The sequence below is a fragment of the Pan paniscus genome, chromosome 12, assembly GCF_029289425.2.
Source record: "Pan paniscus chromosome 12, NHGRI_mPanPan1-v2.0_pri, whole genome shotgun sequence".
Classification (NCBI taxonomy): domain Eukaryota; kingdom Metazoa; phylum Chordata; class Mammalia; order Primates; family Hominidae; genus Pan; species Pan paniscus.
Genome location: NC_073261.2, coordinates 57,287,486 through 57,311,186, shown reverse-complemented (window position 1 = coordinate 57,311,186; position 23,701 = coordinate 57,287,486). Strand labels below are relative to the sequence as shown.

The 23,701-nt window shown below is 42.6% G+C and overlaps 1 protein-coding gene across 7 annotated transcripts in view; it reads left to right on the top strand.

Annotated features, from left to right (window-relative positions):
• Positions 1 to 23,701, top strand: part of ANTXR1 (ANTXR cell adhesion molecule 1) — a 236,575-nt gene that overhangs the window by 91,391 nt on the left and 121,483 nt on the right. For 6 of the 7 annotated variants that reach the window (XM_003830925.6, XM_008956339.6, XM_008956338.5 and 3 more), the window contains exons 11-12: positions 18,584 to 18,653; positions 20,133 to 20,211. In XM_003830925.6, the coding sequence (XP_003830973.1) occupies positions 18,584 to 18,653; positions 20,133 to 20,211 (149 nt within the window). Of the gene's footprint in view, positions 1 to 18,583; positions 18,654 to 20,132; positions 20,212 to 20,512; positions 20,514 to 23,701 lie in introns of all 7 variants that reach the window. The other variant, XM_063594894.1, reaches the window with a different exon arrangement.

Sequence of the window (23,701 nt, the reverse complement as noted above, 5' to 3'; positions counted from 1 at the left end):
ACAGATCCAAAAAGTACGTGCTATTTGAAAACATTCTGAAATATCCCTGAGTAGTCACAGTGTGAAAGTTGGACGTGTTCCCCCAGCAGAGTTCTTTCTTTTTTCTCCCCTTCAATTGTGATGTCGCTTAAGTCCCCCTTTTCTCTTTAACCAAAATCCCAAGTCTAACATCAGAAACTCCTGAAGGTTTAACTCAAAGACATCAATACCTTCCAAAGAAGACTTCCCAGACAAGCAGGCTTTCAGGCCCAAGCTCTCTGAAGATACATGGAAGTGGGCTGGGGAGAGAGAGAATCTACCCTATGTGCCGTTGCTCAAAGGTTACACAAGATGCTGTATTAAATAAGACGAGGCCAGGCACGGTGGCTCACGCCTGTAATCCCAGCACTTTGGGAGGCTGAGGTGGGTGTATGGCCTGAGCTCAGGAGTTCGAGACCAGCCTGGGCAACATGGTGAAACCTTGTCTCTACCAAAAATACAAAAAATTAACTGGGTGTGGTTGTGCACACCTGTGGTCCCCAGCTACTCTGGAGCCTGAGGCTGGAGGATCACTTGAGGCCAGGAGGCAGGGGTTGCAGTGAACTGAGATCATGCCACTTCACTCCAGCCTGGGTGACAGAGTGAGACCCCATCCAAATAATAATAGGAAGAAGATGAAATGCAAACTCACTATGGATTTGTAAAGTGAGTACTCGAAGGCCTATTTTCCAACTTCTTTTGGAAATTTTATTTCTTTCTTGGGAAACCAGTCCATCCCTCTCTCTCCTTTCTTCCTTTCCTAATATATAGTTGCAAACATATGCACAGGCTTGTCACCTCATTCATATTCAAAAAGAAATGGAGGTTGTTGGGGTAGGGATTTGGCTTAAATCACAAACCCGTGCCTTTAGCACAATACTAACAGTTTGGAGAAGATGAAGGCAGTGATTTGATCATATTCTATGCTGCAAGCAACACCCCAAAACTCAAGCATACAGCTATTAAAAATATTCTAAGGGGAAAAATAGCGTTTGAGGAAAACACTTGGCCTTTAGTTAGTAATTCACCTGTTCATTTCCATGCAGAAAATAATATGAACAAGAACCTGTGGAGGTAGAAAAGATGAACAAATTCTAAAATGCAGCACGTTTAGATCTACATTTTTCTGTCAACTTTATAAATGTCATAATTTCTACTGATTCCTCCCTGTAAAATAAAATACACTTAGATTCCTTTACCTTTCCCATTTTCCTTCCCCACCTCGATACCCCAAGTTTTAAAATGTTATCTGTTTTTATTTTTATATCACATATTTCTTTTTTCAAGATTTTTTTTCCTAAGTGCTGCATTGGATTTTGTGACAAAAAGAGAACATAAGTGCCATTATTAATGAGAAAGACTTAATTGAAGGCCCAATAATGAAGCTAAGGCTGTGTGGCTCTAGCCCCTTCAAACATGAGGCAGACCTCAGGACCTTCAGCAAATAATGCAATAGCAAGCTATATGAAGCAAAATCTGTCAAAAGAACAAATTAAAAATGATATGGATAGTGGGAGATATTAATATGATTTTTCAAGTCTTAAAACTTAATTTAAAAATTAGAGATATAGAGCATATATCTTTATGCTCTAAAGATATAGGTAGGGCATATAATACGTTTTTAAATGACTGTGAACAACTTTGCAAGTTGATCATGCTAAGACATGGATAAAATGCCAATATATTAATGCCAAAAGTAGAAATTGTTTAGACACATTCTTAGATGATAAGCATAACCAGAGGATAGGTTAATACATGCTTCTCTCCCAATTTCCTTGCATTTGCTTAAAAAATCAACCACTTAGAAATCCAAGACAGTTTCTAGATTTGTGGTCAACAAAATAGATCCAAAAATCTGGATAAAATATGATTTTTTAAATTACATTGTGTGGCCTCACTCAAAGGAAAGAAGTGGGAATCTCCAAGTATAGGAAACAAAATGGGAATAAAAACCTAAGTAAGAAACAAAGTCACAGGGGCTCCAGGCCAGGCTGCAGGCTGTGACCCCGATGCTGATGCAGATACAGGACACCAGATCTCAGGTCTGTGCCAAGGCATCACACAAAAGCAGAGCCCCCTGCAGAAATCAGGCTCCAGCAGGCTACACCAAGCATTTAATTGGGCAAGGAAGCAGGCAGGGGATGAAAATCCACAGGTGTAATGATGTTACACCACCCATGTGATACAGAAGCACCAAGTCAAGAAACTAGCCCCAAAATGTGTCCGTGATCTTCCTGATCTCTGTGGCCCTACAGAGGCCATGCACCTTCACCCTGTGGGAGTCTTCCACATAGCCCAGCCCCACAGCATGCCTGCAGCAAACAACCCCCTAAAGGTGGGCTGATGGCACAAAATGACAAACCATGTCAAGATGAATGAAACAAACAGAACAAGCAAGAAGAGAGGATCAGAGAGCCAATCTGAAAGAGAATGGAAAATAAACGTGTTTAAAATGTGTGAAGAGATCAAACAGATCATAGGGGAAAGAATACTCATCAAAAGCAGATTTGCAGAAGAACTGAGTATAAATTCTAGATTTGAAAAAGTTTATTCACTGAAATAAAACTTCATGGATGGATTAAACAGTGTGATTAGACACAGATGAACAGGAAATATATGAACGAGAAGGGAATTTGAGGAAATTTCATCCCCCCTGCCGAACGAAAGCACCACATCCAGATTTTTTTCACCCAAGTTTTACCAAGTTTTAAGGGACAAATGACCCATATCAGATATGTACTGTTCCAGAGGAAAGATGTAAAGAAAATGTTTTGTTTTGTTTTGTGTGTTTTTTTTTGAGACAGGGTCTGGTTCTGTTGCCCAGGCTGGAGTGCAGTGGCACAATCTCTGCTCACTGTAACCTCTGCCTCCCAGGCTCAAGCGATCCTCCCACCTTAGCTTCCTGAGTAGCTAGGACCACAGATGTGAGCCACCACACCTGGCTAATTTTTGTATTTTTTGTAGAGACAAGGTTTCACCACGTTGCCCAAGCTGGTCTCAAACTCCTGGGCTCAAGCTATCTACCCACCTCAGCCTCCCAAAATGCTGGAATTACAGGTGTGGGCCGCCACACCCAGCCAAGAAAAAGCATATAAATTCATTCTATGATAATAACATAATCTTGGTTTAAAAAAAAAAACTGGACAAAGGCACTAAAAGTAGACAATATTTGAGATCAAGCTCACTGATGACAAACATCTAAATCAAATATTGGCAAACAAAATCCAGCAATGTATTTAAAAAGGACCAAGATAGCTAAGACAATTTTGAAGACAGAGGGGGAATTTGTTCCTCATATAGCAAAAGTTACTGATGCCAAGAAGATATTAAAATTCATTATCTGTTCCTAATTTTAAAAATATATTTCTAGTAAACTAGGAATAGGATAAGACTTCTTTAACATAAAAATGTATCTACATATTTGAATTCAAAACTCAACATCATTCTAATAATAAATCACTATGTAGAGGAATTCACTTTAAAGTTCAGAAGAAAAAAAGCAGGACAATCCATTTCACCACTATTATCTAATATTGATCTGAAAGTTCTAGCAGCACTGTCCAATAGAACTTTCTGTAATGATGGAAGTGTTCTAAGATGGTAGCTGCAAGCCACATGTGGCTGCTGGGCATTTGAAATGTGGCTAGTGCAATTGAGGAACTGAATTAGTAATTTCATTTAATTTTTATTAACTTAAATGTAAATAGCCACATATGGCTAGTGACTACCATATTAGACAATGCCATGAACATTATAATAACACCAGAAATCTGATAATAGATATAAATACAGGAAAAGCAGCCAAACGTCATTGCTCTAAAATAATGCTTGTGTCTTCCTGGAAAACTAGAGAGTGAATAGAACTACTAGGCTACCAAGAGGGTAATTAAGTTGGAAGACTTCAAAATAAATCCCTTGCTTATAATAATTGGTAGCTTTGCCAGTGTTCAGCAATGACCATTAGAAAATATCACAAGAAAAATATAGCAACAACAAATAAAGTTTTTTATTTAACTTCCATTTTAAGTTCAGCGGGACAAGTGCAGGTTTCTTACATAAGTAAACTTGTGTCATGGGGATTTGTTGTACAGGTTGTTTCATCACCCAGGTATTAAGCCTAGTACCCATTAGTTATTTTTCCTGATCTTCTCTCTCCTCTCACCCTCCACCCTCTAGTAGGCCCCAGTGTGTGTTATTCCCTTCTGTGTCCATGTGTTCTCATCATTTAGCTCCCACTTACAAGTGAGAGCATGCAGTATTTGGTTTTCTCTTCCTGCATTAGTTTGCTAAGGATAATGGCCCCTAGCTCCAACCATGTTCCTGCAAAGGACATGATCTCGTTCTTTTCTATAGCTGCACAGTATTCCATGGTGTATATATACATTTTCTTTATCCAGTCTATCACTGATGGGCAGACAAATAAAATGTAACAAGAACTAATTTAATCAAATTTGTAAAGACATATATGATGAAAGTCACAAAACTTTCTGAGGGATATAAAGCAAGTGTGAAGAGTTAGAAAGCCATAGACTCATGGCATAGTTACAAGCTCTGGAGCCAGACCACCAGGGAAAAAGAGTTCTGGCTCTGTCGTATCTAGCTGTGCGACTGTGACGTCTTATTTAACATCTCCATGCCTCAGTTTCTCTCTCTGTAAAATGAGTATGGCAATAATAGCCATACTAGGTCTTGGATTATTATGAGGTTTAAATGTGGCAGGCAGGGCTTAAAATGGGGCCTGATGCACAGTTAAGAGTCAGTCAGTGTTGGCTGCTGGTACTACCATATTATCGTCACTGTTATTAAATGGAGCAGTAACTGAGTATTGTAAAGATATCAATTGTCTTCATATTAATATCTACTTTTATTACAATCCAAATGAAAATTCCAAGGGGACTTTTTAAGTTAACAAAATAATCTGAAGTTTGTATGGAAGAATAAACACACAAGAATAGCCAAGAAAAATGTGGAAACTCACCCTGGCCGATTTTAAGATGTATAAAAAAGCTGCAGTAATTGGAACAATGTATGATCACACCACAATAGGCGAACTGAGCTTTGGAACAAAGCCCATAAACAGAACCAAACACTTAGGTGAATTTAGTATAAAATAAGGCAGCCTTTTGAATCTATAAGGAAAGAGTGGGTTATTCAAAAAATGATGTAGAGACAACTGGCTAACCACTTGGAAAAACAGTTAAGTTCATTTTTAATCTCACACCTTTCATCCAAACAAATTCCAGATGAAGGAAAACTTTTAATGGGACATGAAGCTGTAAAAATTCTAGAGGGAAACAAAAAAATTTATATAATCTTCCAGGTGGGAAGGATGTTTTAAACATGAAGGAGCATACCATGAAAGAAAAATTTGAATGTTTGAGCGCATATTTTTAAATTCTCATGTTAAACCCTACTACAATAAAACAAACAAGAAATAAAACTGGAAAAATAGGATATATAACAAACATAGGGTCAATAAACTTAGTATAAAGACAATTCCTAAAATCAGTTAAAAAAAGATGAATATATCGGTGAGTAAAAGATATGCAAAGGAAATTTTTAAGAAAATAATGATTAATAAGCATATAGAAAATGTTTCATATAACCAAGAAAATGCAAATTGAAATAATCAATTGCCATTTTTACTTTGTCAGACTGACAAAGATTAACAAAACTACAACATGCAGTCTTGGAAAACCTGTAGGAAAACAGGTGTTTTCATTCATCATCAGTGAGAGACCATTAAATCGTTAGGAAGGAAATTTTTTAAATGAGTCAACTGCTTTTATACATTTTGACCCAGAATTTCAATTTCAGCTTCATCAAAAGAAGGTGACTGGGAATGTTTACAAAGACTTGGCCACAAGGATATTCATCACAGTGTTGTTTATAATAGCAAAAGAAAAAATGGAAAGAACAAAGGGAATGAGGGAGAGAGGGAAAAGAAAAACATCTAAATGGTAACAACCTAAATGTCTGACAATAGGTAATCTGTTAGATAAGTTATACTTCACCCCTAAATAATTAAACAATGTTGTAGAAGAATAATTACTGATGTGGGGAGTGGGGAATGTTAATAATATGGCAAAAATAAATAAATAAATAAGTTACAAAACAGGCCGGGCGCAGTGGCTCACGCCTGTAAATCCCAGCACTTTGGGAGGCCAATACGGGCGGATCACAAGGTCTCCGGAGATGGAGACCATCCTGGCTAACACGGTGAAACCCCGTCTCCACTAAAAATAGAAAAAAATTAGCCAGGCACGGTGGTGCGCACCTGTAGTCCCAGCTACTCGGGAGGCTGAGGCAGGAGAATGGCGTGAACCTGGGAGGCAGAGCTTGCAGTGAGCCAAGATAGCACCACTGCATTCCAGCCCGAGCGACAGAGCGAGACTCCGTCTCAAAAAAAAAGTTACAAAACAATACACTGATACTATTTTTGTTTTTTAAACACACATATTTATATGCAGACAGAGACTGGAAAGATATTCATCAAAATGTTAACAGCCATCACCTCTGAATGAAACCACTATTAATTTTTACATTCTTCTTTCCATCTATCTGTGTTTTCTAAGTTCTCTGGGATCATATGTCCCTGACGTAATCAGAAAAGAACCCACAAAATTGATTTAAAACTTAATTTTTAAATTCTTGCTAACTATTGAGGTCTAGAATACATCTTAAGTTTAACATTTGGTTAGCTCCTCAGTCACCAGGCTGAACTCTGCTGGCCAAGAAAATATCTTGGAAATCTTCACAGAAACTGTATTTACTCTGGCCGCACTTTTTCCTCCTTTAGTATTCAGTGTACTGTGCCAAGAAAAGATCCACTTTCAACTGGAGATCCACCTTCAGAGAGATTCAAATGCTAAAAAGGAGACACTGGAGTATGAGCTGAGAAGTGATCCATTTTATGCACTGTAAATTAAAAATGGACGTTTTACTAATGCAATAATGAAAAACATGCTAGACTATCCTAGTGTTGCATGGAGATGCATGAGGTATGACTACAAACAAAAGAAACTGATTTTTAACAAACTCACTAAAATTGAGTTTATAGGCCATGTGAGAAATCAGATTCATTATATTATAGGCACACTATTTTTTGATGCAAAATTTTATTTCTCAACTTGATTTTCAATCCAATTCACCAGGCATGGCTCTGGTTTACTTTTGCACACGCTCAAAGGATAAAGCTTTGTCCCATTTGAACATATTTCCCCAAACTGAACATCGGTCAGGAAGGCAGTTCTAGGAGTTCTGAGGAGGGGGCTCAACTTCCTAGGGGGAAGAGAGACAACACTCATTCGAATGTAGATGTTCCAGAGGGTGTTGTTTTCAAAAACATGCCCAATTTTCTAGAAACTAAACTTCATCTTAGAAAACACCTGGGCTCCAGGGCTGCTGTGGGCACCCTAAGGAGATCATTAAAGTGCAGATGGGGAGGGAGGATTGAGGGCAGGAGAACATAAACTTCCCAAAAAAAAGCCTATTGTTTCCTTTGTTATGGGTTAGAGTCTTGCCATATGTTGGTCAAAGGTACTTAACACAATCTCGATACATCCCTAGGGATTTTATATCATGTGAAGGTGATGAAATGCCATTTCGTGTAACTCAGAATGAAGAGACATAAAGGAGCATATAGTCTCATGTTCTTCATGGGGATGCCCATCAGAATCACCAGGGAGCTTCCGCCAAGTGATAGCAGCTACTGATTGTTGAGTACCTACTCTGCACCTGGTGCTGGGCCAAGCACCCTCCTGTATTATCTCATTTCATCATCACCGCAGCCCAAAGAGGGAGGAGTTATTTGAATCCCCATTTTGCTGATGAACTCAGAGAGATGAAGTGCCCAAGTTCGCGCAGTTGGCAGGGGTGGAAAGGACTTGAACCTGGGCAGTCGGACTCCTTCAAAGGCTTTAGACTGCTTCCCTACATTGCCTCCAAGACACAGATCCCCAAAGATCCCTGGGACCACTGACTCCAAATGCCCAGGTGACAGATGTGTGCCTGATTCAGAGATGCTGATTTCAATAGATCCCCCTCATTTTGCAGAAAGATAATCGCAGCTCAGAGAGATTTAACTCCTTGACTAAGGTCACAGGACACATTAGTAGAGAAGTCAAGACTTGAGCCTAAGATCAAGAGAAAAAGCCCCCGACCAGGGTAGGAAGAACCCCAGGCATTAGGGTGTCAGTGTCTGCAGCTGGCTGTGTGACCACAGTTAAGGCACCTCTCCTCATTCCCCGAGTGGCCCTTTTTCTTGAACTTCAGGAGCATTTTATGTATCTGGTGGTGTTTCCCCTTTGGCCCTCTTTCAGACAGAACTCTGGTCTTTGCCCACTGATTTTTGAAGTGGCTCCTGCAGAGACTGTGTTAGTGGATGTTCCCATCTTTCAGTTCTAGAAAAATACAGATACGTTGAAATTTACTGCCATAATCTAGAATGGTTGGGGGACAAAAGGGAAGTCACCACCAGAGGTAACTAGGTGGCAAGGTTTTCAGTTGGGAGTAAAAGAGTTTATTCTGGGGGTGAGTTGACACAGTCCAAAGTTAGCTGCACCAGTCCCTGGTGGACAGTCATCCTTGATGTTTCCCCTGCTCTACCAAGTTTGAAATTGACTCCACGTGAAACTCGTGAGCTCCACGAGGACTCCAGGCATGTGCTGCATTTGTTTTATGCACGGCTGGGAGAGATTTGCTTGTGAACTTCTCTGAAACCCACCTTCCCCCTAGTCCTGCTGTCCTGCGGGGGTAAGTTGGCATCCCCCTCTATTTCTGCACCCCATGGCTCAGCTTTCATGTAAGGTGACCAGCGGGTGGATGCTGCCCTTCCCCATGCAATACTGCTCCTCTGCCATTTCAGTAGGATGATGGAAGAGAAGGTGATTAACTCAGAGACAGGCCATACTCCTGGAACCCCAGGCAGGCTAATAGTCTGTGTCCCTTCAAACTGACATTCTTTAAATATTTGTTCAACATCCATTGAGAGAAGTTGGGTACTACTGAGGGAAAGGAAGAAAGTGCTCCTGGTGGCTCTGTCCCCCATGCCATTCAGCTCTGGCAGCCAGCAAGCATCCCACAGCACTTTAGTGGCCCAAGTGTGTGCCCAAGGTCTCCTTCCCACCTCTCCTCTGAGTTTCTCTGTCAATTTGTGTCCTTTAAGAGCAGTCAGCATTTGCCATAACCCGTGGCCTTGAGTGTGTGGAAGGCTTTAGCCATTTTGGTAGACTTGCCACTCAGTTCCAATTCCAAAGGTAAAATTATTCCAAATTTGTATACTGCCACAAGGGTTTGTGTGTCAGGAGACACGTACCTTGTGCATGAATCCTGAATTATCCTCTACCAAGTGAAAACAAAGCTTTGCAAATATTTGTATTCTTAGCAAGTTATAGCTGTTTTAAGTGCTGCAGTTATTCTGACCTCAGGATTACAAAATCTTAAAAAGCTGATGCTTTACTTAGAAGATAATTTGTAAGTTCTATAAATGTCAACAGTCAAGAATTGTTTTGGGTGTGGATTTATTGAGAGGAGAAAATACTTTGCAAGAACGCTGAACCCCATTAGCTTCATTTCATTTCCTTGTACTGCCTAAAACTACCCTATTAACTTCAGATAAATGCCAAATGCCACAGAATTATATGTAATCTCAATTATGTTAAAAGTAATATGCATGGAAAAATTCTGAAATAGTATTTCCCAAGACATTAATTTTACCACTGGAAGTTGAGATTATCAAGGATTTTAATTTCTTTTTTATATACTTCTCTGTATTTCCCAGGCTTTTATACTAATATGTATTACTTTGTGATTAATACAAATAACAACACATATGGGTAGATAATAATTTACATCCTGAGAAGGCAGACCAGCTGTGCTGACAAACAGTTCTCAATGCTGGTGTGCCCAGAGCTGTGAGGTCACAACCTTGTGCAGAACTTGGGGTGTGTAGCCCAACAGACAATCCAGATATCTGCAGGGCTGCTAGACCCTGGGCCTGCACTCCTCTGGGAATGGACTCATGGTCCCTCACCTTTTACTTCCTCTCCATCTGGGGCCATAATGTAATCTTGATCCTCATGAACACAGTAACAATAATAACCCACTTCATTTCCTTCCAAGACTGCCCACAGCTCTGAGTCCTGTATTGGTATTTGTATGTAAGGTGTCCTGACTCTACAGCCTTCCCATCCATGTCATGTCAGAGCCTTGGCGGCAATATAAGGCCCATTGCTGGAGTGCCCCATTTACATTATAAAGCTCCACCAGGCAGAGTGGCTCTGATGCATTTCCATCTACCCCTAAGAAAACCTGGACCCATTCAAGCCTGCAAGGAGGGCTTTATCAGGAGACATTCTCTTACTCCAACCAGGACTGGTCTTTCAATGCCTCTCTAGCTGTTACCTCCTCCCTTTTCTACCCATCACCTCTAAACTTTTCTGGGCATTACACCAGTACCCTGCAGGCATGAACTACAGAGTTATATCTGTAGGCCCCTCTACACTGGGCTAAAGAAGCATATAAAGCCATGGTAGACATTACGCCAGGTTTTCTAACCTCAACGCTACTGACATTTTGGGCTGGATAATTTATAGCTGGGGAGTGGGGAGGGGCCTGTCCTGTGCATTGGAGGATGTTCAGCACCATCCCTGGTCTCTACCCACTAGATGCCAATAGCATTCCTCCCCCAGTTGCAGTAACCAAAACTGCTCAGGCATTGCTAGTTGCCCCTTGAGGGGCAAAATCAACCCCCATTTGAGAACACTGCACTATATTCATGTCCAAAGATCCTATTTAGATAAGTAACTTGCTTCTTATCACACCAATATTGTAAAGCCCTGATACAACCTAACAGACAGGTTGCAAGACTCACTCAGTTTGTGCACACATCCACAACTTGTGTTTTGCAGGTGCCTCAGTCGATGACTCCAACAGTGCCCCACCTTAGTAATGACAGTTATATGTTGAGTGCTTATTAAGTGCTAAGCATTAAATGATATCTTCTCATTAAAATTTACAACAGCCTATGAAGTATTACTCCCATATTATAGATGACAATTTTGAGTTATGAATAGAGTGAAAAACCTTGCCCATGGTGACAGCCAGTTAGTGGCAAGGCTGTGTTGGGTCTCCAGAGTCCAGGCTCTTAGTGTTCTCCATTCTACTCCAGCCTTCCTCAGAGAACAGAATGGGAAATCAAAAGACATGTCCTGGGTATCTATAGAATATAGGAACTGGTAAAATAGCTACAGACCCAGGAAACTTACCTGGAATGTGTTGGCCAAGCCCATCCCCTGATCTCATGGCAACTAGCCAGGGAGGGCTTCCCAGGAAACCCTGTAACAATACCAGGTCAGGGAAAAGGTGAGTTGTGAGCGAGGGTATGGGCCATGTCTAAGGAAAAGGATGGTGGCCAGCTTGGTTCTGCCACTTTAAAGGCATCCCTCTGGCTTTAGCCCAAGATAAGAGGACATTACAGTGGGTATACTCACTCTGAGGATGTTTCCCAAATTGGCCCAACCAACCTACATTTCACTGCCATCCATTCCCATTCGGTTTTGAATCTTCTCATTTCTCCTTGACTTCTCAACCACTGTTCAGCCTGTCCAAGTAAAAGCCATTCTCTCCACTTTCAAAATCTCTTTTTCTAGAGTTTAATGTCTTCTATCAAAAGCTTGTTATCTCACTCATCTCTGAAAACCTTCTAGCCCAGGGCCTGACACATAATACATCCCTTTCTACTCTCAGCAATGGCTCCCATTTTGCTTTGTAATAAGACCCCCCCAACACACATTTGTGAATTATCAATGAGGCAGCCCCAGTTGGGCAATCAGTCATCTCCATTCTCTTTGGAGCTCCAGAAAGCTCAGCCCGGATTCTTTGAATTTCACCAACTTGGAGTCCTGCTGAATATAATTTTATTTCAGATTTTTCCACAGTATTTTACAAGTCTAACTTTTTTCAGGCTGGTTACTTTTGGAGGCAGTGAGGAGGTAGAAATATTCAGCCTAACTCCGGCCTGTCTGTTGTTCCATCATTTGGAGACACATTCCCAAACCAGCTGATAATTTGGTGCTGAACAGTTATATTTGGCTCTGGAATGCCCTGAAAATGCTCCCTAGACCCAAGGGACACTAGGAGAAACAGCAAGGCGAGCTCATTTCAGTCCCTAACCTCCACTGTTTTTCCCACTACCTAATGTGAATGTCACTATGGGAATGTAAGCTCTGCTTCGGGCTTACATCAGCTTTGGAGGGTTTTAACACACCCTCCCGCTGCCTCCATAAGACTAGGGATTATTTTTCTCTTCCTATTTGCCAGAAATAAATATTTATAACAAGAAAAGATTGCCAAGACTTGAAAAGTATTTGAATTATTTAATCCACCCTTATAAAAAGGATTTTCTCTGATTGGTGTTTGAATTGGCTAATGAATTTCAACCCTGGTTTTATCCCAGATCCATTAGCCACTAAACTGCAGGGAAGAATTCTGGGAACTTTCTTCTTTGCCAGTCTGAAAAGGATTACATTGTCCCAAGGTCTAAACCTGTAAATATACACTTATGAGTGTATGGTTCCAGAGCATGGCTTCATTCTAGTTGGCATGACCAGGGCCTCTCAAAAGACACCTGAACCTTTTTCTTCAAGCTCTTCATCCCTAGCCCCCTCTCCTGGAAGGCAAACTCCTGTTGGTATCCAGCCTTGCCCATTGAAGATCTTGGCCATGTGCCTCCAGAGCTGTCAATATGAAGAGCCTCAGCTCCTGGTGTGCTTCCAGCTACATTATAAGACTAGCTGGGCTTACCTTGGGCAAGCTATTTCAACAAAACTTGGGTTTGAATTCTGGCTCTGACACTCACAAGTGGTGCAGCACTAACTCAATTAACTAACCCTTCTGACTCTCGGTTTCTCAAAATGTAAATAATATCTCTCTCAGAGGGCTGTAGAAGCATCAAATGAGATCATGAGTATATGATGTTAGAAAAAATCAACATGCATGCACGTGTGTGTATAGATATGCATATGTGTATATGTGTGTGTATCTATACACACACACAAATTCACTAAAGCTTTTCATTTCCTTATTAATTCCTGATGTCTACAAAGATGTTAATTTGGTAAAATGATATCATTAAGCAATCAGGCATTTTGAACATTTTAATGTTTAATCCCTCTGATTTTAAACCATACATCCATGTAGTCTATTTTAAAGGTGTGGAGGCCCATGTAATAAAGAAGAATAACATCTACTGAATGCTCAAGTGCTAAGTATCATGCTTTGTGCTTGAATACGATATTATTGACTCCCCACACAATGTCATCACCACTGTTTATAGATGGAGAATGTGTGTCCCTAGTCACACGCTAGTAAGAAAAGGGCTCAGATTTGACTCGGTGTGATCTGAAATATCCTCTGCCCTTCTCTGTCCCCTCGGTGTGCAGCTTGAGGGATGCCTAGCTCCCAAGTCTGGGGCGTTTAGCACTCTGAGATAATGATACTCATTGGTCCCCAAATCCTGATAAATCCCCAAATCCTTATCAAGCTTGTCAGACTCCTATAGACAGATGCCTTGGGTAAACCTATGTCATAGGTACACACAGAATTCTAAAATATCTTTGGTAATGGACAAAAGAAATTTGTATTTCAAGATTATCTAAGAATTACATTTGGCTAGGCCCAGTGGCTCACACCTGTAATACCAGCATTTTGGGAGGCTGAAGCAGGCAGATAGTTTGAGCCCAGGAGTTCCAGAGCTGCCTGGGCAACATAGGGGACCTTGTCTCTACAAAAAAAAAAAAAAAAATTTAATTAGCCAGGTGTGGCACTGCACTCCTGTGATGCAGTGACTAGGGTGGGGTGGGTGAGGGGGACAAGGTGGGAGGATCACTGAAGCACAGAAGATTGAGGCTGCAGTGAGCCATGATTGCACCACTGCACGGCAGCCTGAGCAGCAGAGGGAGACCCTGTCTCAAAAGAAAATCACAAAAATTTAAACATAAAAATAAAATTTTCATTGAATGTCTGATTTCAAACTCCCACCCCTCCCTAATTTTCTCCCCAGTTGCAAACAAAAGCCAAGTGGGCCAGTCCGAGCTCCTGGCCTTCATTTCCCCTGCCCACCCGGTGCTAGTGAGCAGCGAAATGGCCACCTAGAGGGTGGACCAGCAGGGGCCTCGGCTGTCCTAGGAGTGGATCACGGCCCCACATATGTCACGACACCACTGGCTTTGGCACATGCTGCAGCGAGGCTGGCACGGCCCTGGGGCCAAACGTGGCACGGCCGAGGTGCGGCAAGGAAGGCTTTGTGCCCTGCCTCCCAAATGGAGTTCCAGGAAGGAGTCAGATGACCTGAGTTATGGAAACCAAATGGCCCTCCTTTGTTTAGAGAGAGAGAGAAAAAAGTCACTCATTTTTGTGGTATAATGAAAACAGGCTCCAAACCAAACAATCCTCTCGGAGCAGAAAATGCCAGCTCCACAGAGCAGGCCCACAGCCTGGAAGGCTGATACACTCGGATGGAGGAAGGTCTTCCACAGCCTCAGCGAAGCCTTTGCAGGCCTCCCAGTGAGATTTTCCTCTGTTTTGCTCCAGAAATATTTGGTCTCCCAAGCAGAAAAGGAAAAGGAAAGGAGGGGGAAAGTGAGAAATGTCTGCCTGGCCTGGGCCACACTCATCCTCTCACTCCTTTCCAGTTGGGATGGAGGAAGGAGAGAGGAGTTGTCCAGAGGCAGCCGGAAGTGAGGCCAGGCGCTAACCCAGGAGCAGGGCATGCCAGCCTGGAGTCTCCCTGGCTGTGGCGCTGCAGTGCGCTGCCTCGGATGCTCTCCTCGGTGTGACCCAGCTCTTCCCACAGAAGGCAGCCAGAGTCACAAGGCCTCCTGTGGCTGCTCTGTGGCTGCCCCGTGGCTCTGTGGGCTGGCTCTGTGGGCAGGAATCTGTACTCCCAGGTACTGCTGGTGCATGTGCAACAGGATAAGCCATGGCCACGAGGAAATAAATATAGGTTCGAGTCAGCCACGCCTGTCCCCAGTTCAGTTTATTCTCTAATACAAGCCCTTCCTGGAATGGAGAATCTCTTAGTGAGAAAAGAGTAATGCAGAGTTCATTTCTAGTCTTGGCTTTGCCTCTGGCTTGCGGTGCAACCTTAGATCACTGTCATCCCGCTCAGCCTCCATTTTGCATCTGAAATATGAGCCTAATGATCCCTGCCTTGCCTTAACTCACGAGGTTGTCATTACAAGGAAACAAAGCACAGCTTCTATCAAGGCTGGTGCTTATAGCCTATTAGATAATCATGCAGACTCTGCAGCCAGGCTGCCTGGGTGCAGATCCAAGCTCCCATGTGTAACCTTGGGCAAGCTACTTAATCTCTCTATGTCTGTTCCTCACCTTTAAAATGAAAGGAATAATACACCATCCTGATAGCTCTGCTAGAAGTTTAAATTTGACTAAGTGACATACAGGAAGTGCTTAGAGATTGCCTGCATGCAACATGCCCTGGCAAGTCTGGCTGTCATTGTAGATGCTCCTTGACTTAAGATGGGGTTATGTCCTGATAAATCCATCATAAGTTGAAAATACCATAACTCAAAAATGCATTTAATACACCTAACTTCCCAAACATCATCGCTTAGCCTCGCCTACCTTAAACATGTTCGAAACACTGACATTACCCTATGGTTGGGCAAAATCATCTAACGCAAAGCCTATTTTATAATAAAATGTCGAATAGCTCATGTAATTTATCTAATATTGTACTGAAAGTGAAAAACAGAATAGTTGTATGGGTACTCACCATTAATATACACAACTGAAAGCACCTTTATAAAGTCACAGTATTGTTTAAGTCGAACCATTGTTAAGTTGAGGACTGCCTGTATTATCATCACAGATGGAAGGACATCTTGAAAATAATAATGCTTGGGCCGGGTGCGGTGGCTCACGCCTGTAATCCCAGCACTTTGGGAGGCCGAGGCAGGCAGAGCACAAGGTCAGGAGTTTGAGACCAGCTGGCCAATATGGTGAAACCCCGTCTGTACTAAAAAAAAAATACAGAAATTAGGCGGGCATGGTGGCAGGTGCCTATAATCCCAGCTACTTGGGAGGCTAAGGCAGGACAATCGCTTGAACCCGGGAGGCAGAGGTTGCAGTGAGCTGAGATTGTGCCACTGCACTCCAGCCTGGGTGACAGAGTGAGACTCTCAGAAAAAAAAAAAAAAATAATAATAATAATAATGCTCAATTTAGGTACTGCATGATCCTACACTGTCATCATAAGCTTTATAATTTTACTCAATACAGCGTCACCATTCCTGCAACATTCCATCATCTGCCAACAGCTGATTCCAAATATGAGGATAACCTCCAGTAGTTCCCTGTTGCGCTTAGAAAAAATTTCAAAAGCTTCATCATGACCTATGTGGCCGTGGTCATCTGGCCCTGCTGCCTTTTCTAGCCTCATTTGGAGCCATTGTCTGTCTCACTTAGATTCAACAGCCTCACTGGCCCTCTTTTAGCTCTCAAAAGATCTGGGGTCCTTCTTGCCCCGGGATCTTTGCAGTGCCTCCCCCTCTCCCACTCCATCCCATCACCCAACCTCAGGTTTCAGCTTAAATAGCCTTTCCTCGGGGAAGCATTTCCTGACCTCCCAGATGAGGGCCAGCCCCCTCCTCCTTTTGTGTGCTCATCACAATTATAATTACATAACAATTTATGTAATTACTAGCATGTTGGCTCCTTGGACAAGGTACTTTATCTGTTTTGTTCATTGCAAGCCTTAGCACATTGCTTGGCACATGGTACACACTCAAAGAATTTATTTTTTAATAATGTTAAATAACTGTCTCTCCTGCTTCCTATAAAATCCATGAAAGCAGAGACTGTGTTTCTCTTCTCAAAGCCTGCATCTCTAGTATATAGTAGGTCTTCAATAAATATTTGTTGAATGAATGAATAAACAAATGACCTGGAATAACCTCCCTAACTTTTCACCACTTGAAGATTTTCCTGTACATCTTCTTCCTCCTCTTGCCAATGGGGACGTTGTGCTTAGCACTCAGATGTGTCCTCTATCTTCCATCCCAGGCAGCTTCCTAACCTTCACTCAGGCAAGAGTTTAATGTCAGCTATATTCTGCAGTCATGACTTGCAGATATCATAAGCGACATCAGTGTCACAACAAAAGCAGAATATTATCCTTTAATAATATATGTATTCCTTTGTATCTTCTAGTTATAGGAACTTGTAGTCACAGCCTGATTAATGACACAGATCTTATTCATCTTCATTTCACCTATAGGCCCTACCACAGCCTTTTTGTACAGCACATGTACCCAATAAAAGCTGAGGCTTGAAGGGATGACTATTATATACTTAGTATAATAACTTCTCAGCCCTGTCTCTGGCCCCAGAAACTGGGATACAATGAAGTTCTTAGTGAGTTTGAATTGAAGCCACTTTAAGCTTTTTCCTGGTCATCCGTTAGAAGAAGCACAAGAACTTCCCTACTCCAAGAGTCCCCGACTCTGATTCACCTTCTACAGCTACATCTGCTATGACCTCCAAAATCATCACTTCAGTTTTACTCAAAAACCCACCAAAGTTCTTTCTATAACTTACAGAACTTTGTCCAAATCCCTCAGGCTAACTCAAAGAACTTGACCAAACTTTCTATACTGATCTTTTCAAATTCTTCTTATATCCTACCTTGGAACATGCCTTTAGTGTGCCCTGTCTTTGCTCATGCCATTCCTCCAACCAAGAATGTCTCTTCCCCATGTCTGCACAAAAGCATAGCTCATGTTTTGTGCTTTCCTAAGACCTGACTATGGCAGCCATGTAAAGGAAGCTTCCTGTCTTATGAAGCCCGATGATACTTTGGTGAAGTCATTTGTCAGCAAACTTTTTCCACAAATATGGCTTATCTCTCAAACTAGCCTTAGACGTGGAACTCCTTAGGACCAGTCTAATATTTTCTTGTTTCCCCTCAGTGATTCCTGCTCTATCTAGGAGTTCACTCACTATTTTCTCACCAGTTGACTCAACTGCACATACCACAGGAAGCTATGATTCAGGCAGGAGCACTTGAGTTCACTGCTAATGGGTTTTACAGCTCAAGAGTTTTGTTTTTGTTTTTGTTTTTGTTTTTTTATTATTATTATACGTTAAGTTCTAGGGTACATGTGCACAACGTGCAGGTTTGTTACATATGTATACATGTGCCATGTTGGTGAGCTGCACCCATTAACTCGTCATTTACATTAGGCATATCTCCTAATGCTATCCCTCCCCGCTCCTCCCACCCCACAACAGGCCCCAGTGTGTGATGTTCCCCTTCCTGTGTCCAAGTGTTCTCATTGTTCAGTTCCCACCTGTGAGTGAGAACATGCGGTGTTTGGTTTTCTGTCCTTGCGATAGTTTGCTGTACAGCTTAAGTTTTTAAGCTCAAAAAGATTTTTGTTTTTCTGGTATCTCCCTGGACTTGGTTGATGTTCTCTAGAAGTCATTGAATTTGAAATTATAAACTCACCTCCCTCTTCTTAATCCAGTGATTTCCTTTTTGCAGATGAGAAGCCCTTTTCTGTGGAAGATACTTATTTACTGTGTCCAGCGCCTATCTTAAAAGAAGTTGGCATGTAAGTTTTCACCAGCAACTGAACCTCCCAGCCAGGGAAGAGAGAGAGGAGGTGTACGAGGACAGGGGAAAAGAAAGCATCTAGAGAAAGTGGAGCCTTTCTCTAGGTTCCTCCAGCTTATGATGGAGCCAGTGTTTACAGTGACCCAGACGCCAGGATAAGTGTTTTACAAAGTATCTCACTTCATTCTCCCAGGTTCCCCATTAACTAGGTATTCCCACTATCCCAGTTTTACAGACATAGAGACTGTGGCTGCAAGACTTTAAATAGCTTGCCTAAGGTCACACAGCAGTGAGTGGAAGAGTCTGGGCTCAATCCAAGGTCTGTCTGGCTTAATCACACCTACACTTCTAGAAAGTTCTCACACACTTGACCTCGCTCTGTCATCACCATTGCCCTGCTAGATAATTGTTATCTCCTCCTTAGAGAAAGGGAGGCTCAGAAAGGCCAAGTAGGGCCATGGCTGGTTCATGGCGAGCCAAGACCCCAGACTCATGCCTTCTGATGTCCCACACGGTGCTCCTTCCTCGACTCTGCACAGCATCGGATGTTCACCCAGACCAGAAGAAGTTCCCTGAACTAATTTATAGGGGAAAATCTCATGGTGATGCAATTATAATAAGCACTAGTGAGATGAGATCAAAACCATCAACAGAAGAAAGAGAATGGGCACCCTGAGCAAGAAAAGAAATACATGGGAAATGAGGCAATGCTGGTGCAGAGAACAACAACAACAAAAATAACCTCTCCAAAACCATGTCTATAATAGGCTAGACAAAGAATGGAGGCTTTAAGGGAAAAAAGTTGAACTTGTTCATCTGAATTTTGCCTTCAATCGTGTGTTCATTTTGTAAAACCTCCAACTCTGGTTGCCCAGCATCAATCTGTGATGCCACTGATTTCACAAATTAGCTCAGTGTCCATGCTGCGAAATGCAACAAAACAAGAGGTCAGTTTCCAGCGAGTGTCTTAGAGTGGGAAGAGATGGAAGACAAATGCATCTTCTGCTTTACTTCTGTGAGTCTGTTGAATGGTAACAAAGCCACCCCCATCAAATCACTGAGAGTCCAGATAACAGCAGAATATTGCATTTATAGTTAGCCCAGTCTACCCCCATTGACTTGGACTATTTTTGAAGAATACTTTGTCCAACTACAATGTGACAAGCAAGTTAAATGAAAGTAAGCTTTGCCCATTCAATGCCACTCACTGCAATGCCAGAACGTCTGAATGCACTGCCTTAATATACCAGCCAAGCATATCCTGACACTTCTCTAAACTTTAAAGGAGGATGGGCTATACAGACTATCCCCCACATTTTACAAAAGAGGAAACTCAGACCCCTCCTCCCCTGGAGAAGAGACTCCAGTCTCAAGGGTAGTTAAGAGCCGAGCCCAAAGGAGACCTGTGTGTCTGGCTCTCAGCCTGTTGCTCATTGCACACCATGCTGAGAGTCTGCTTCCCTTGTTGTCATTGCAGGAAAGCTGCACTCCAGGTCAGCATGAACGATGGCCTCTCTTTTATCTCCAGTTCTGTCATCATCACCACCACACACTGTGTAAGTCATAACCTTTCCCTTTACTAAAGATCTCATTATCATTGTCACTATCAACGTTTCTTAAGCAGTAATCTTCTCCAAAGGTACCCTGGAAAGTTTTTTGGTTCTTCGTTCTGCTTGCTGAACTTTGATCCCAGCACTGCTCCACCAGCCCCAGGCTGGATTGGGGTGTGCTGTACCCCAGAGTGTATCAGGCATGTCTGTGTTAAGTTCTCCAGCTTCCCCATTTCTGCTGAAGGGGAGATCTAAAGTCACTGGCCTGACCAGATGGTAAGATGGGCTATGTCTGTGCAGTAAGGAGGGTGGAGTCCCAGATAGAGTGGGTTTAGGAGAGAATGGACAGAAGGGAATTGGACAGCATATGCAGAAAGAACGTCTTAGGGAGTTCATCTCTAAAGGGATGCAGGAAAATGGGTATGAGCTGAAGGAAAATGTGGAGTTTGGGGAGGTCATTTTATTTAGGATGGGAGAATTTGCAACTTGCTTATTATTGTGGAAATAATCCAGGAGAAAATGGAAAACTGATGAAGCAGGAGAGAGAGTGGGGAAGGAGCCCTTACAATAGGGATTGTGAGGCAAGAGTGGGGACTGCATTCTCTCCCCCAGCTCCTCAGATAGCCCTTCTCTGGAGCCTTCGCATCAAGTAGTTTTCATTCCTGGCTATATATAAAATCACCTGGAGAGCTTTTTAAAAAGATTGGTGCCCTGACCTCATGCAAGACTGACTGAACCTAAGCCTCTGGCATGAGCCCTAGCTTTGGTGGTTCCACGGCATCCCCAGGAGGTTGTCATGTGCAGCTGTGACTGAGAACCCATCAGCCTCTGGAGTTGGTCCTGCCCACTGTCAATGTCTCAGAGCTCAGCCTGTCAGGGGGCAGTCAGGGCTTAGTTAGCTCATGTCAAGACCTCGAACTTGTCTGGGCACAGTGGCACAGGCCTGTAATCCCAGCACTTAGGGAGGCCGAGGTGCGTGGATCACTTGAGCCCAGGAGTTCAAGACCAGCCTGGGCAACATGGTGAAACCCCATCTCTACAAAAAATACAAAAATTAGCTGGACATGATGGCGCACACCTGTAGTCCTAGCTACTCAGGAGGCTGAGGTGGGAGGATGGCTTAAGCCCGAGAGGTGGAGGTTGCAGTGAGCTGAGATTGCACCACTGCACTCCGGCCTGGGTGACAGTAAGACCCTGTCTCAAAAAAAAATTAAAAAAAGACATCAGCCCCTAACATGAGCATTTCCAAAATAACCTTTGTTGGCGTATTCAGTTTCTTTAACTGAATACATTTCTGCATTAGCTCGTTCTAGAAACTAATGTTTGGCCTGATGGTCAGCTTAGGTAGTTATTATACTATAGTCACTTCCTCGTTGGCCTTTGGAAGCTGTGTTGATAGAACCTCTCAGTAACTGGAGTTGTGTCCTTAATACCATCACAGTTGGACAAGAAAGAGCAGGCATGCACTGAATGTAGATAATATAGAAATGGGTTATCATAAAAGAACAGGAAGCCAGTCCTCATGATGGACAACAGTCTCCCTCCTAATGCCCCCAACACCAATTTTCATCTTGTGTTAGGAGCAAACCAATTTTCTTGAAAGCAGGGTAACCCATTGTAAATGGTACAGATGATGGGAAAGTTTTACTTGACCAAAGCAAGAAACTAGGATTGTGTCAGAGAAGTGTTACCACTGAGAAATGTCCATGTCTCGGACATCTGGTCAACCCTCAGTCTGTAGGCCTCAGCAGGACACCACCAAATTTTAAAAGCTGTATGCAGAAGTGTTGAAATTTCTTCAAGTGTATCCTGCCTGATCCTGTTGAAAATTGACCCTTCTGGGACCTGCCAACCTGCAGGAAATGATTAAAATACTCTAAATCAAATAACTCCATTTCAGATTCCTCCCACCTTTTGAGTGATCCAACAGTTGGATCTGTATTTCTCATTATGTCTGACCATACCACCAAGAAACAGCCACTGCCCTTGAGACCACAGAGCAGAGGAAGTGGGAAGGGAAGACATCTCAGGACTAAACTTGTGGTATGGCAAATACAGGGCTACAACTTTAAATCATGGGCCTCTAATTAAGAAGAAAAGATGTCCTTGCCAATGCATTGCAAAATTAGAAGAATTCCCATTGAGTCCCACTACACCTTCCCAACCCACGCCAGCCTCCAGTTACATCTTACATCTCCCTCATCTGAGCACATGCCACTAAATCTTCTCTTCACTTGACCCTTGATCAAGACCACCTCATAATATATTCTGCATTATTCCATTTTCATGTGAGAATGCTGTATTCATTTACAACAAAATTATAACCACTCTAAGATTTGTGATCCAAGTTCTTTCAATCATGTATTCAACACATATTTATTGATCACAATGTGCTAGGTACCACTCTGGGTGCCTGGGATATATCAGAGAACGCAACAGATAAAAATACCTGTGTGATGGGGGAAGGGAAGACAATGAGTTATAAACATAGTAAACAAACTACATGCTATGGTAAAAGGTAATAGATGCTATAGGATAATTAGAGGAGAGTGAGAGGATTTCCTACTACCTAAGCGAGTAGGTTCCAACTGTAAATAGAGTAATGGATACATTGAAAAGGTGGTATTTGAGTAGCAACCTGGATAGTGAGGAAGTTAACCATGAGACTATGGGAGCATGGGGAAGGGTGGGATATCCCAAACCAAGAGCCCTCATGCTAAGACCCTGTGGCCAGCGATCCTTGGTGTTCACAGAAGAGCAGGCAGGGAGGTGCCATCCCCAGGCATCTCCACGCCTGCTGCTGTCCTCATTCCCTCTCAGGATAGCAGCAGGCAGTGAGGTGCCTGGGGATAGGATGTGCAGGGTTGTGGAAGGACTTTGGCTTTTGAGCAAAGGAGCAACATGGTCTGACTTATATTTAGAAGATTACTCGGCTGAAGGCAGACAGAGACAAAGATGGAAGCAGTGTGACTTGTTAGGAGGGTTATGGCAATATTTCAGGCAAAAGGTGATGATGGGTTGAATCAGGGGAGGGCAATGGAGGTGGAGATAAGTTGTCAGAGTTGGATTTATTTTGAAAGCAGAGCTAATGAATTTTCCAAAGCATTGAATAAAGGGTTTAGAGAGAGAGAGAAGAATCAAGAATGTCCCAAGGGTTTTGGCCTAAGAAACTGAAAGGATGGAGCTGCCATCAGCTGCCAGACAGGAGGAAGACAGAGGGAGAAGAAGACTTAGGGAGGAGGGGGAACAATCAGGGAATCAGTTTTGCTGTGTACTGGTTATGTGACCTTAATAAGTTGTTTAGCCCCTAGCGAGGTGCCATGGCTCATGTCTGTTATCCCAACACTTTAGGAGATATAGGTGGGTGGATCACTTGAGGGCCAGTTTAAGACCAGCCTGCCCAACATGACAAAACTCTGCCTCTACTAAAATACAAAAATTAGCCTGGCATGGTGGCACATGCCTGTAGTCCCAGCTACTTTGGAGGCTGAGGCAG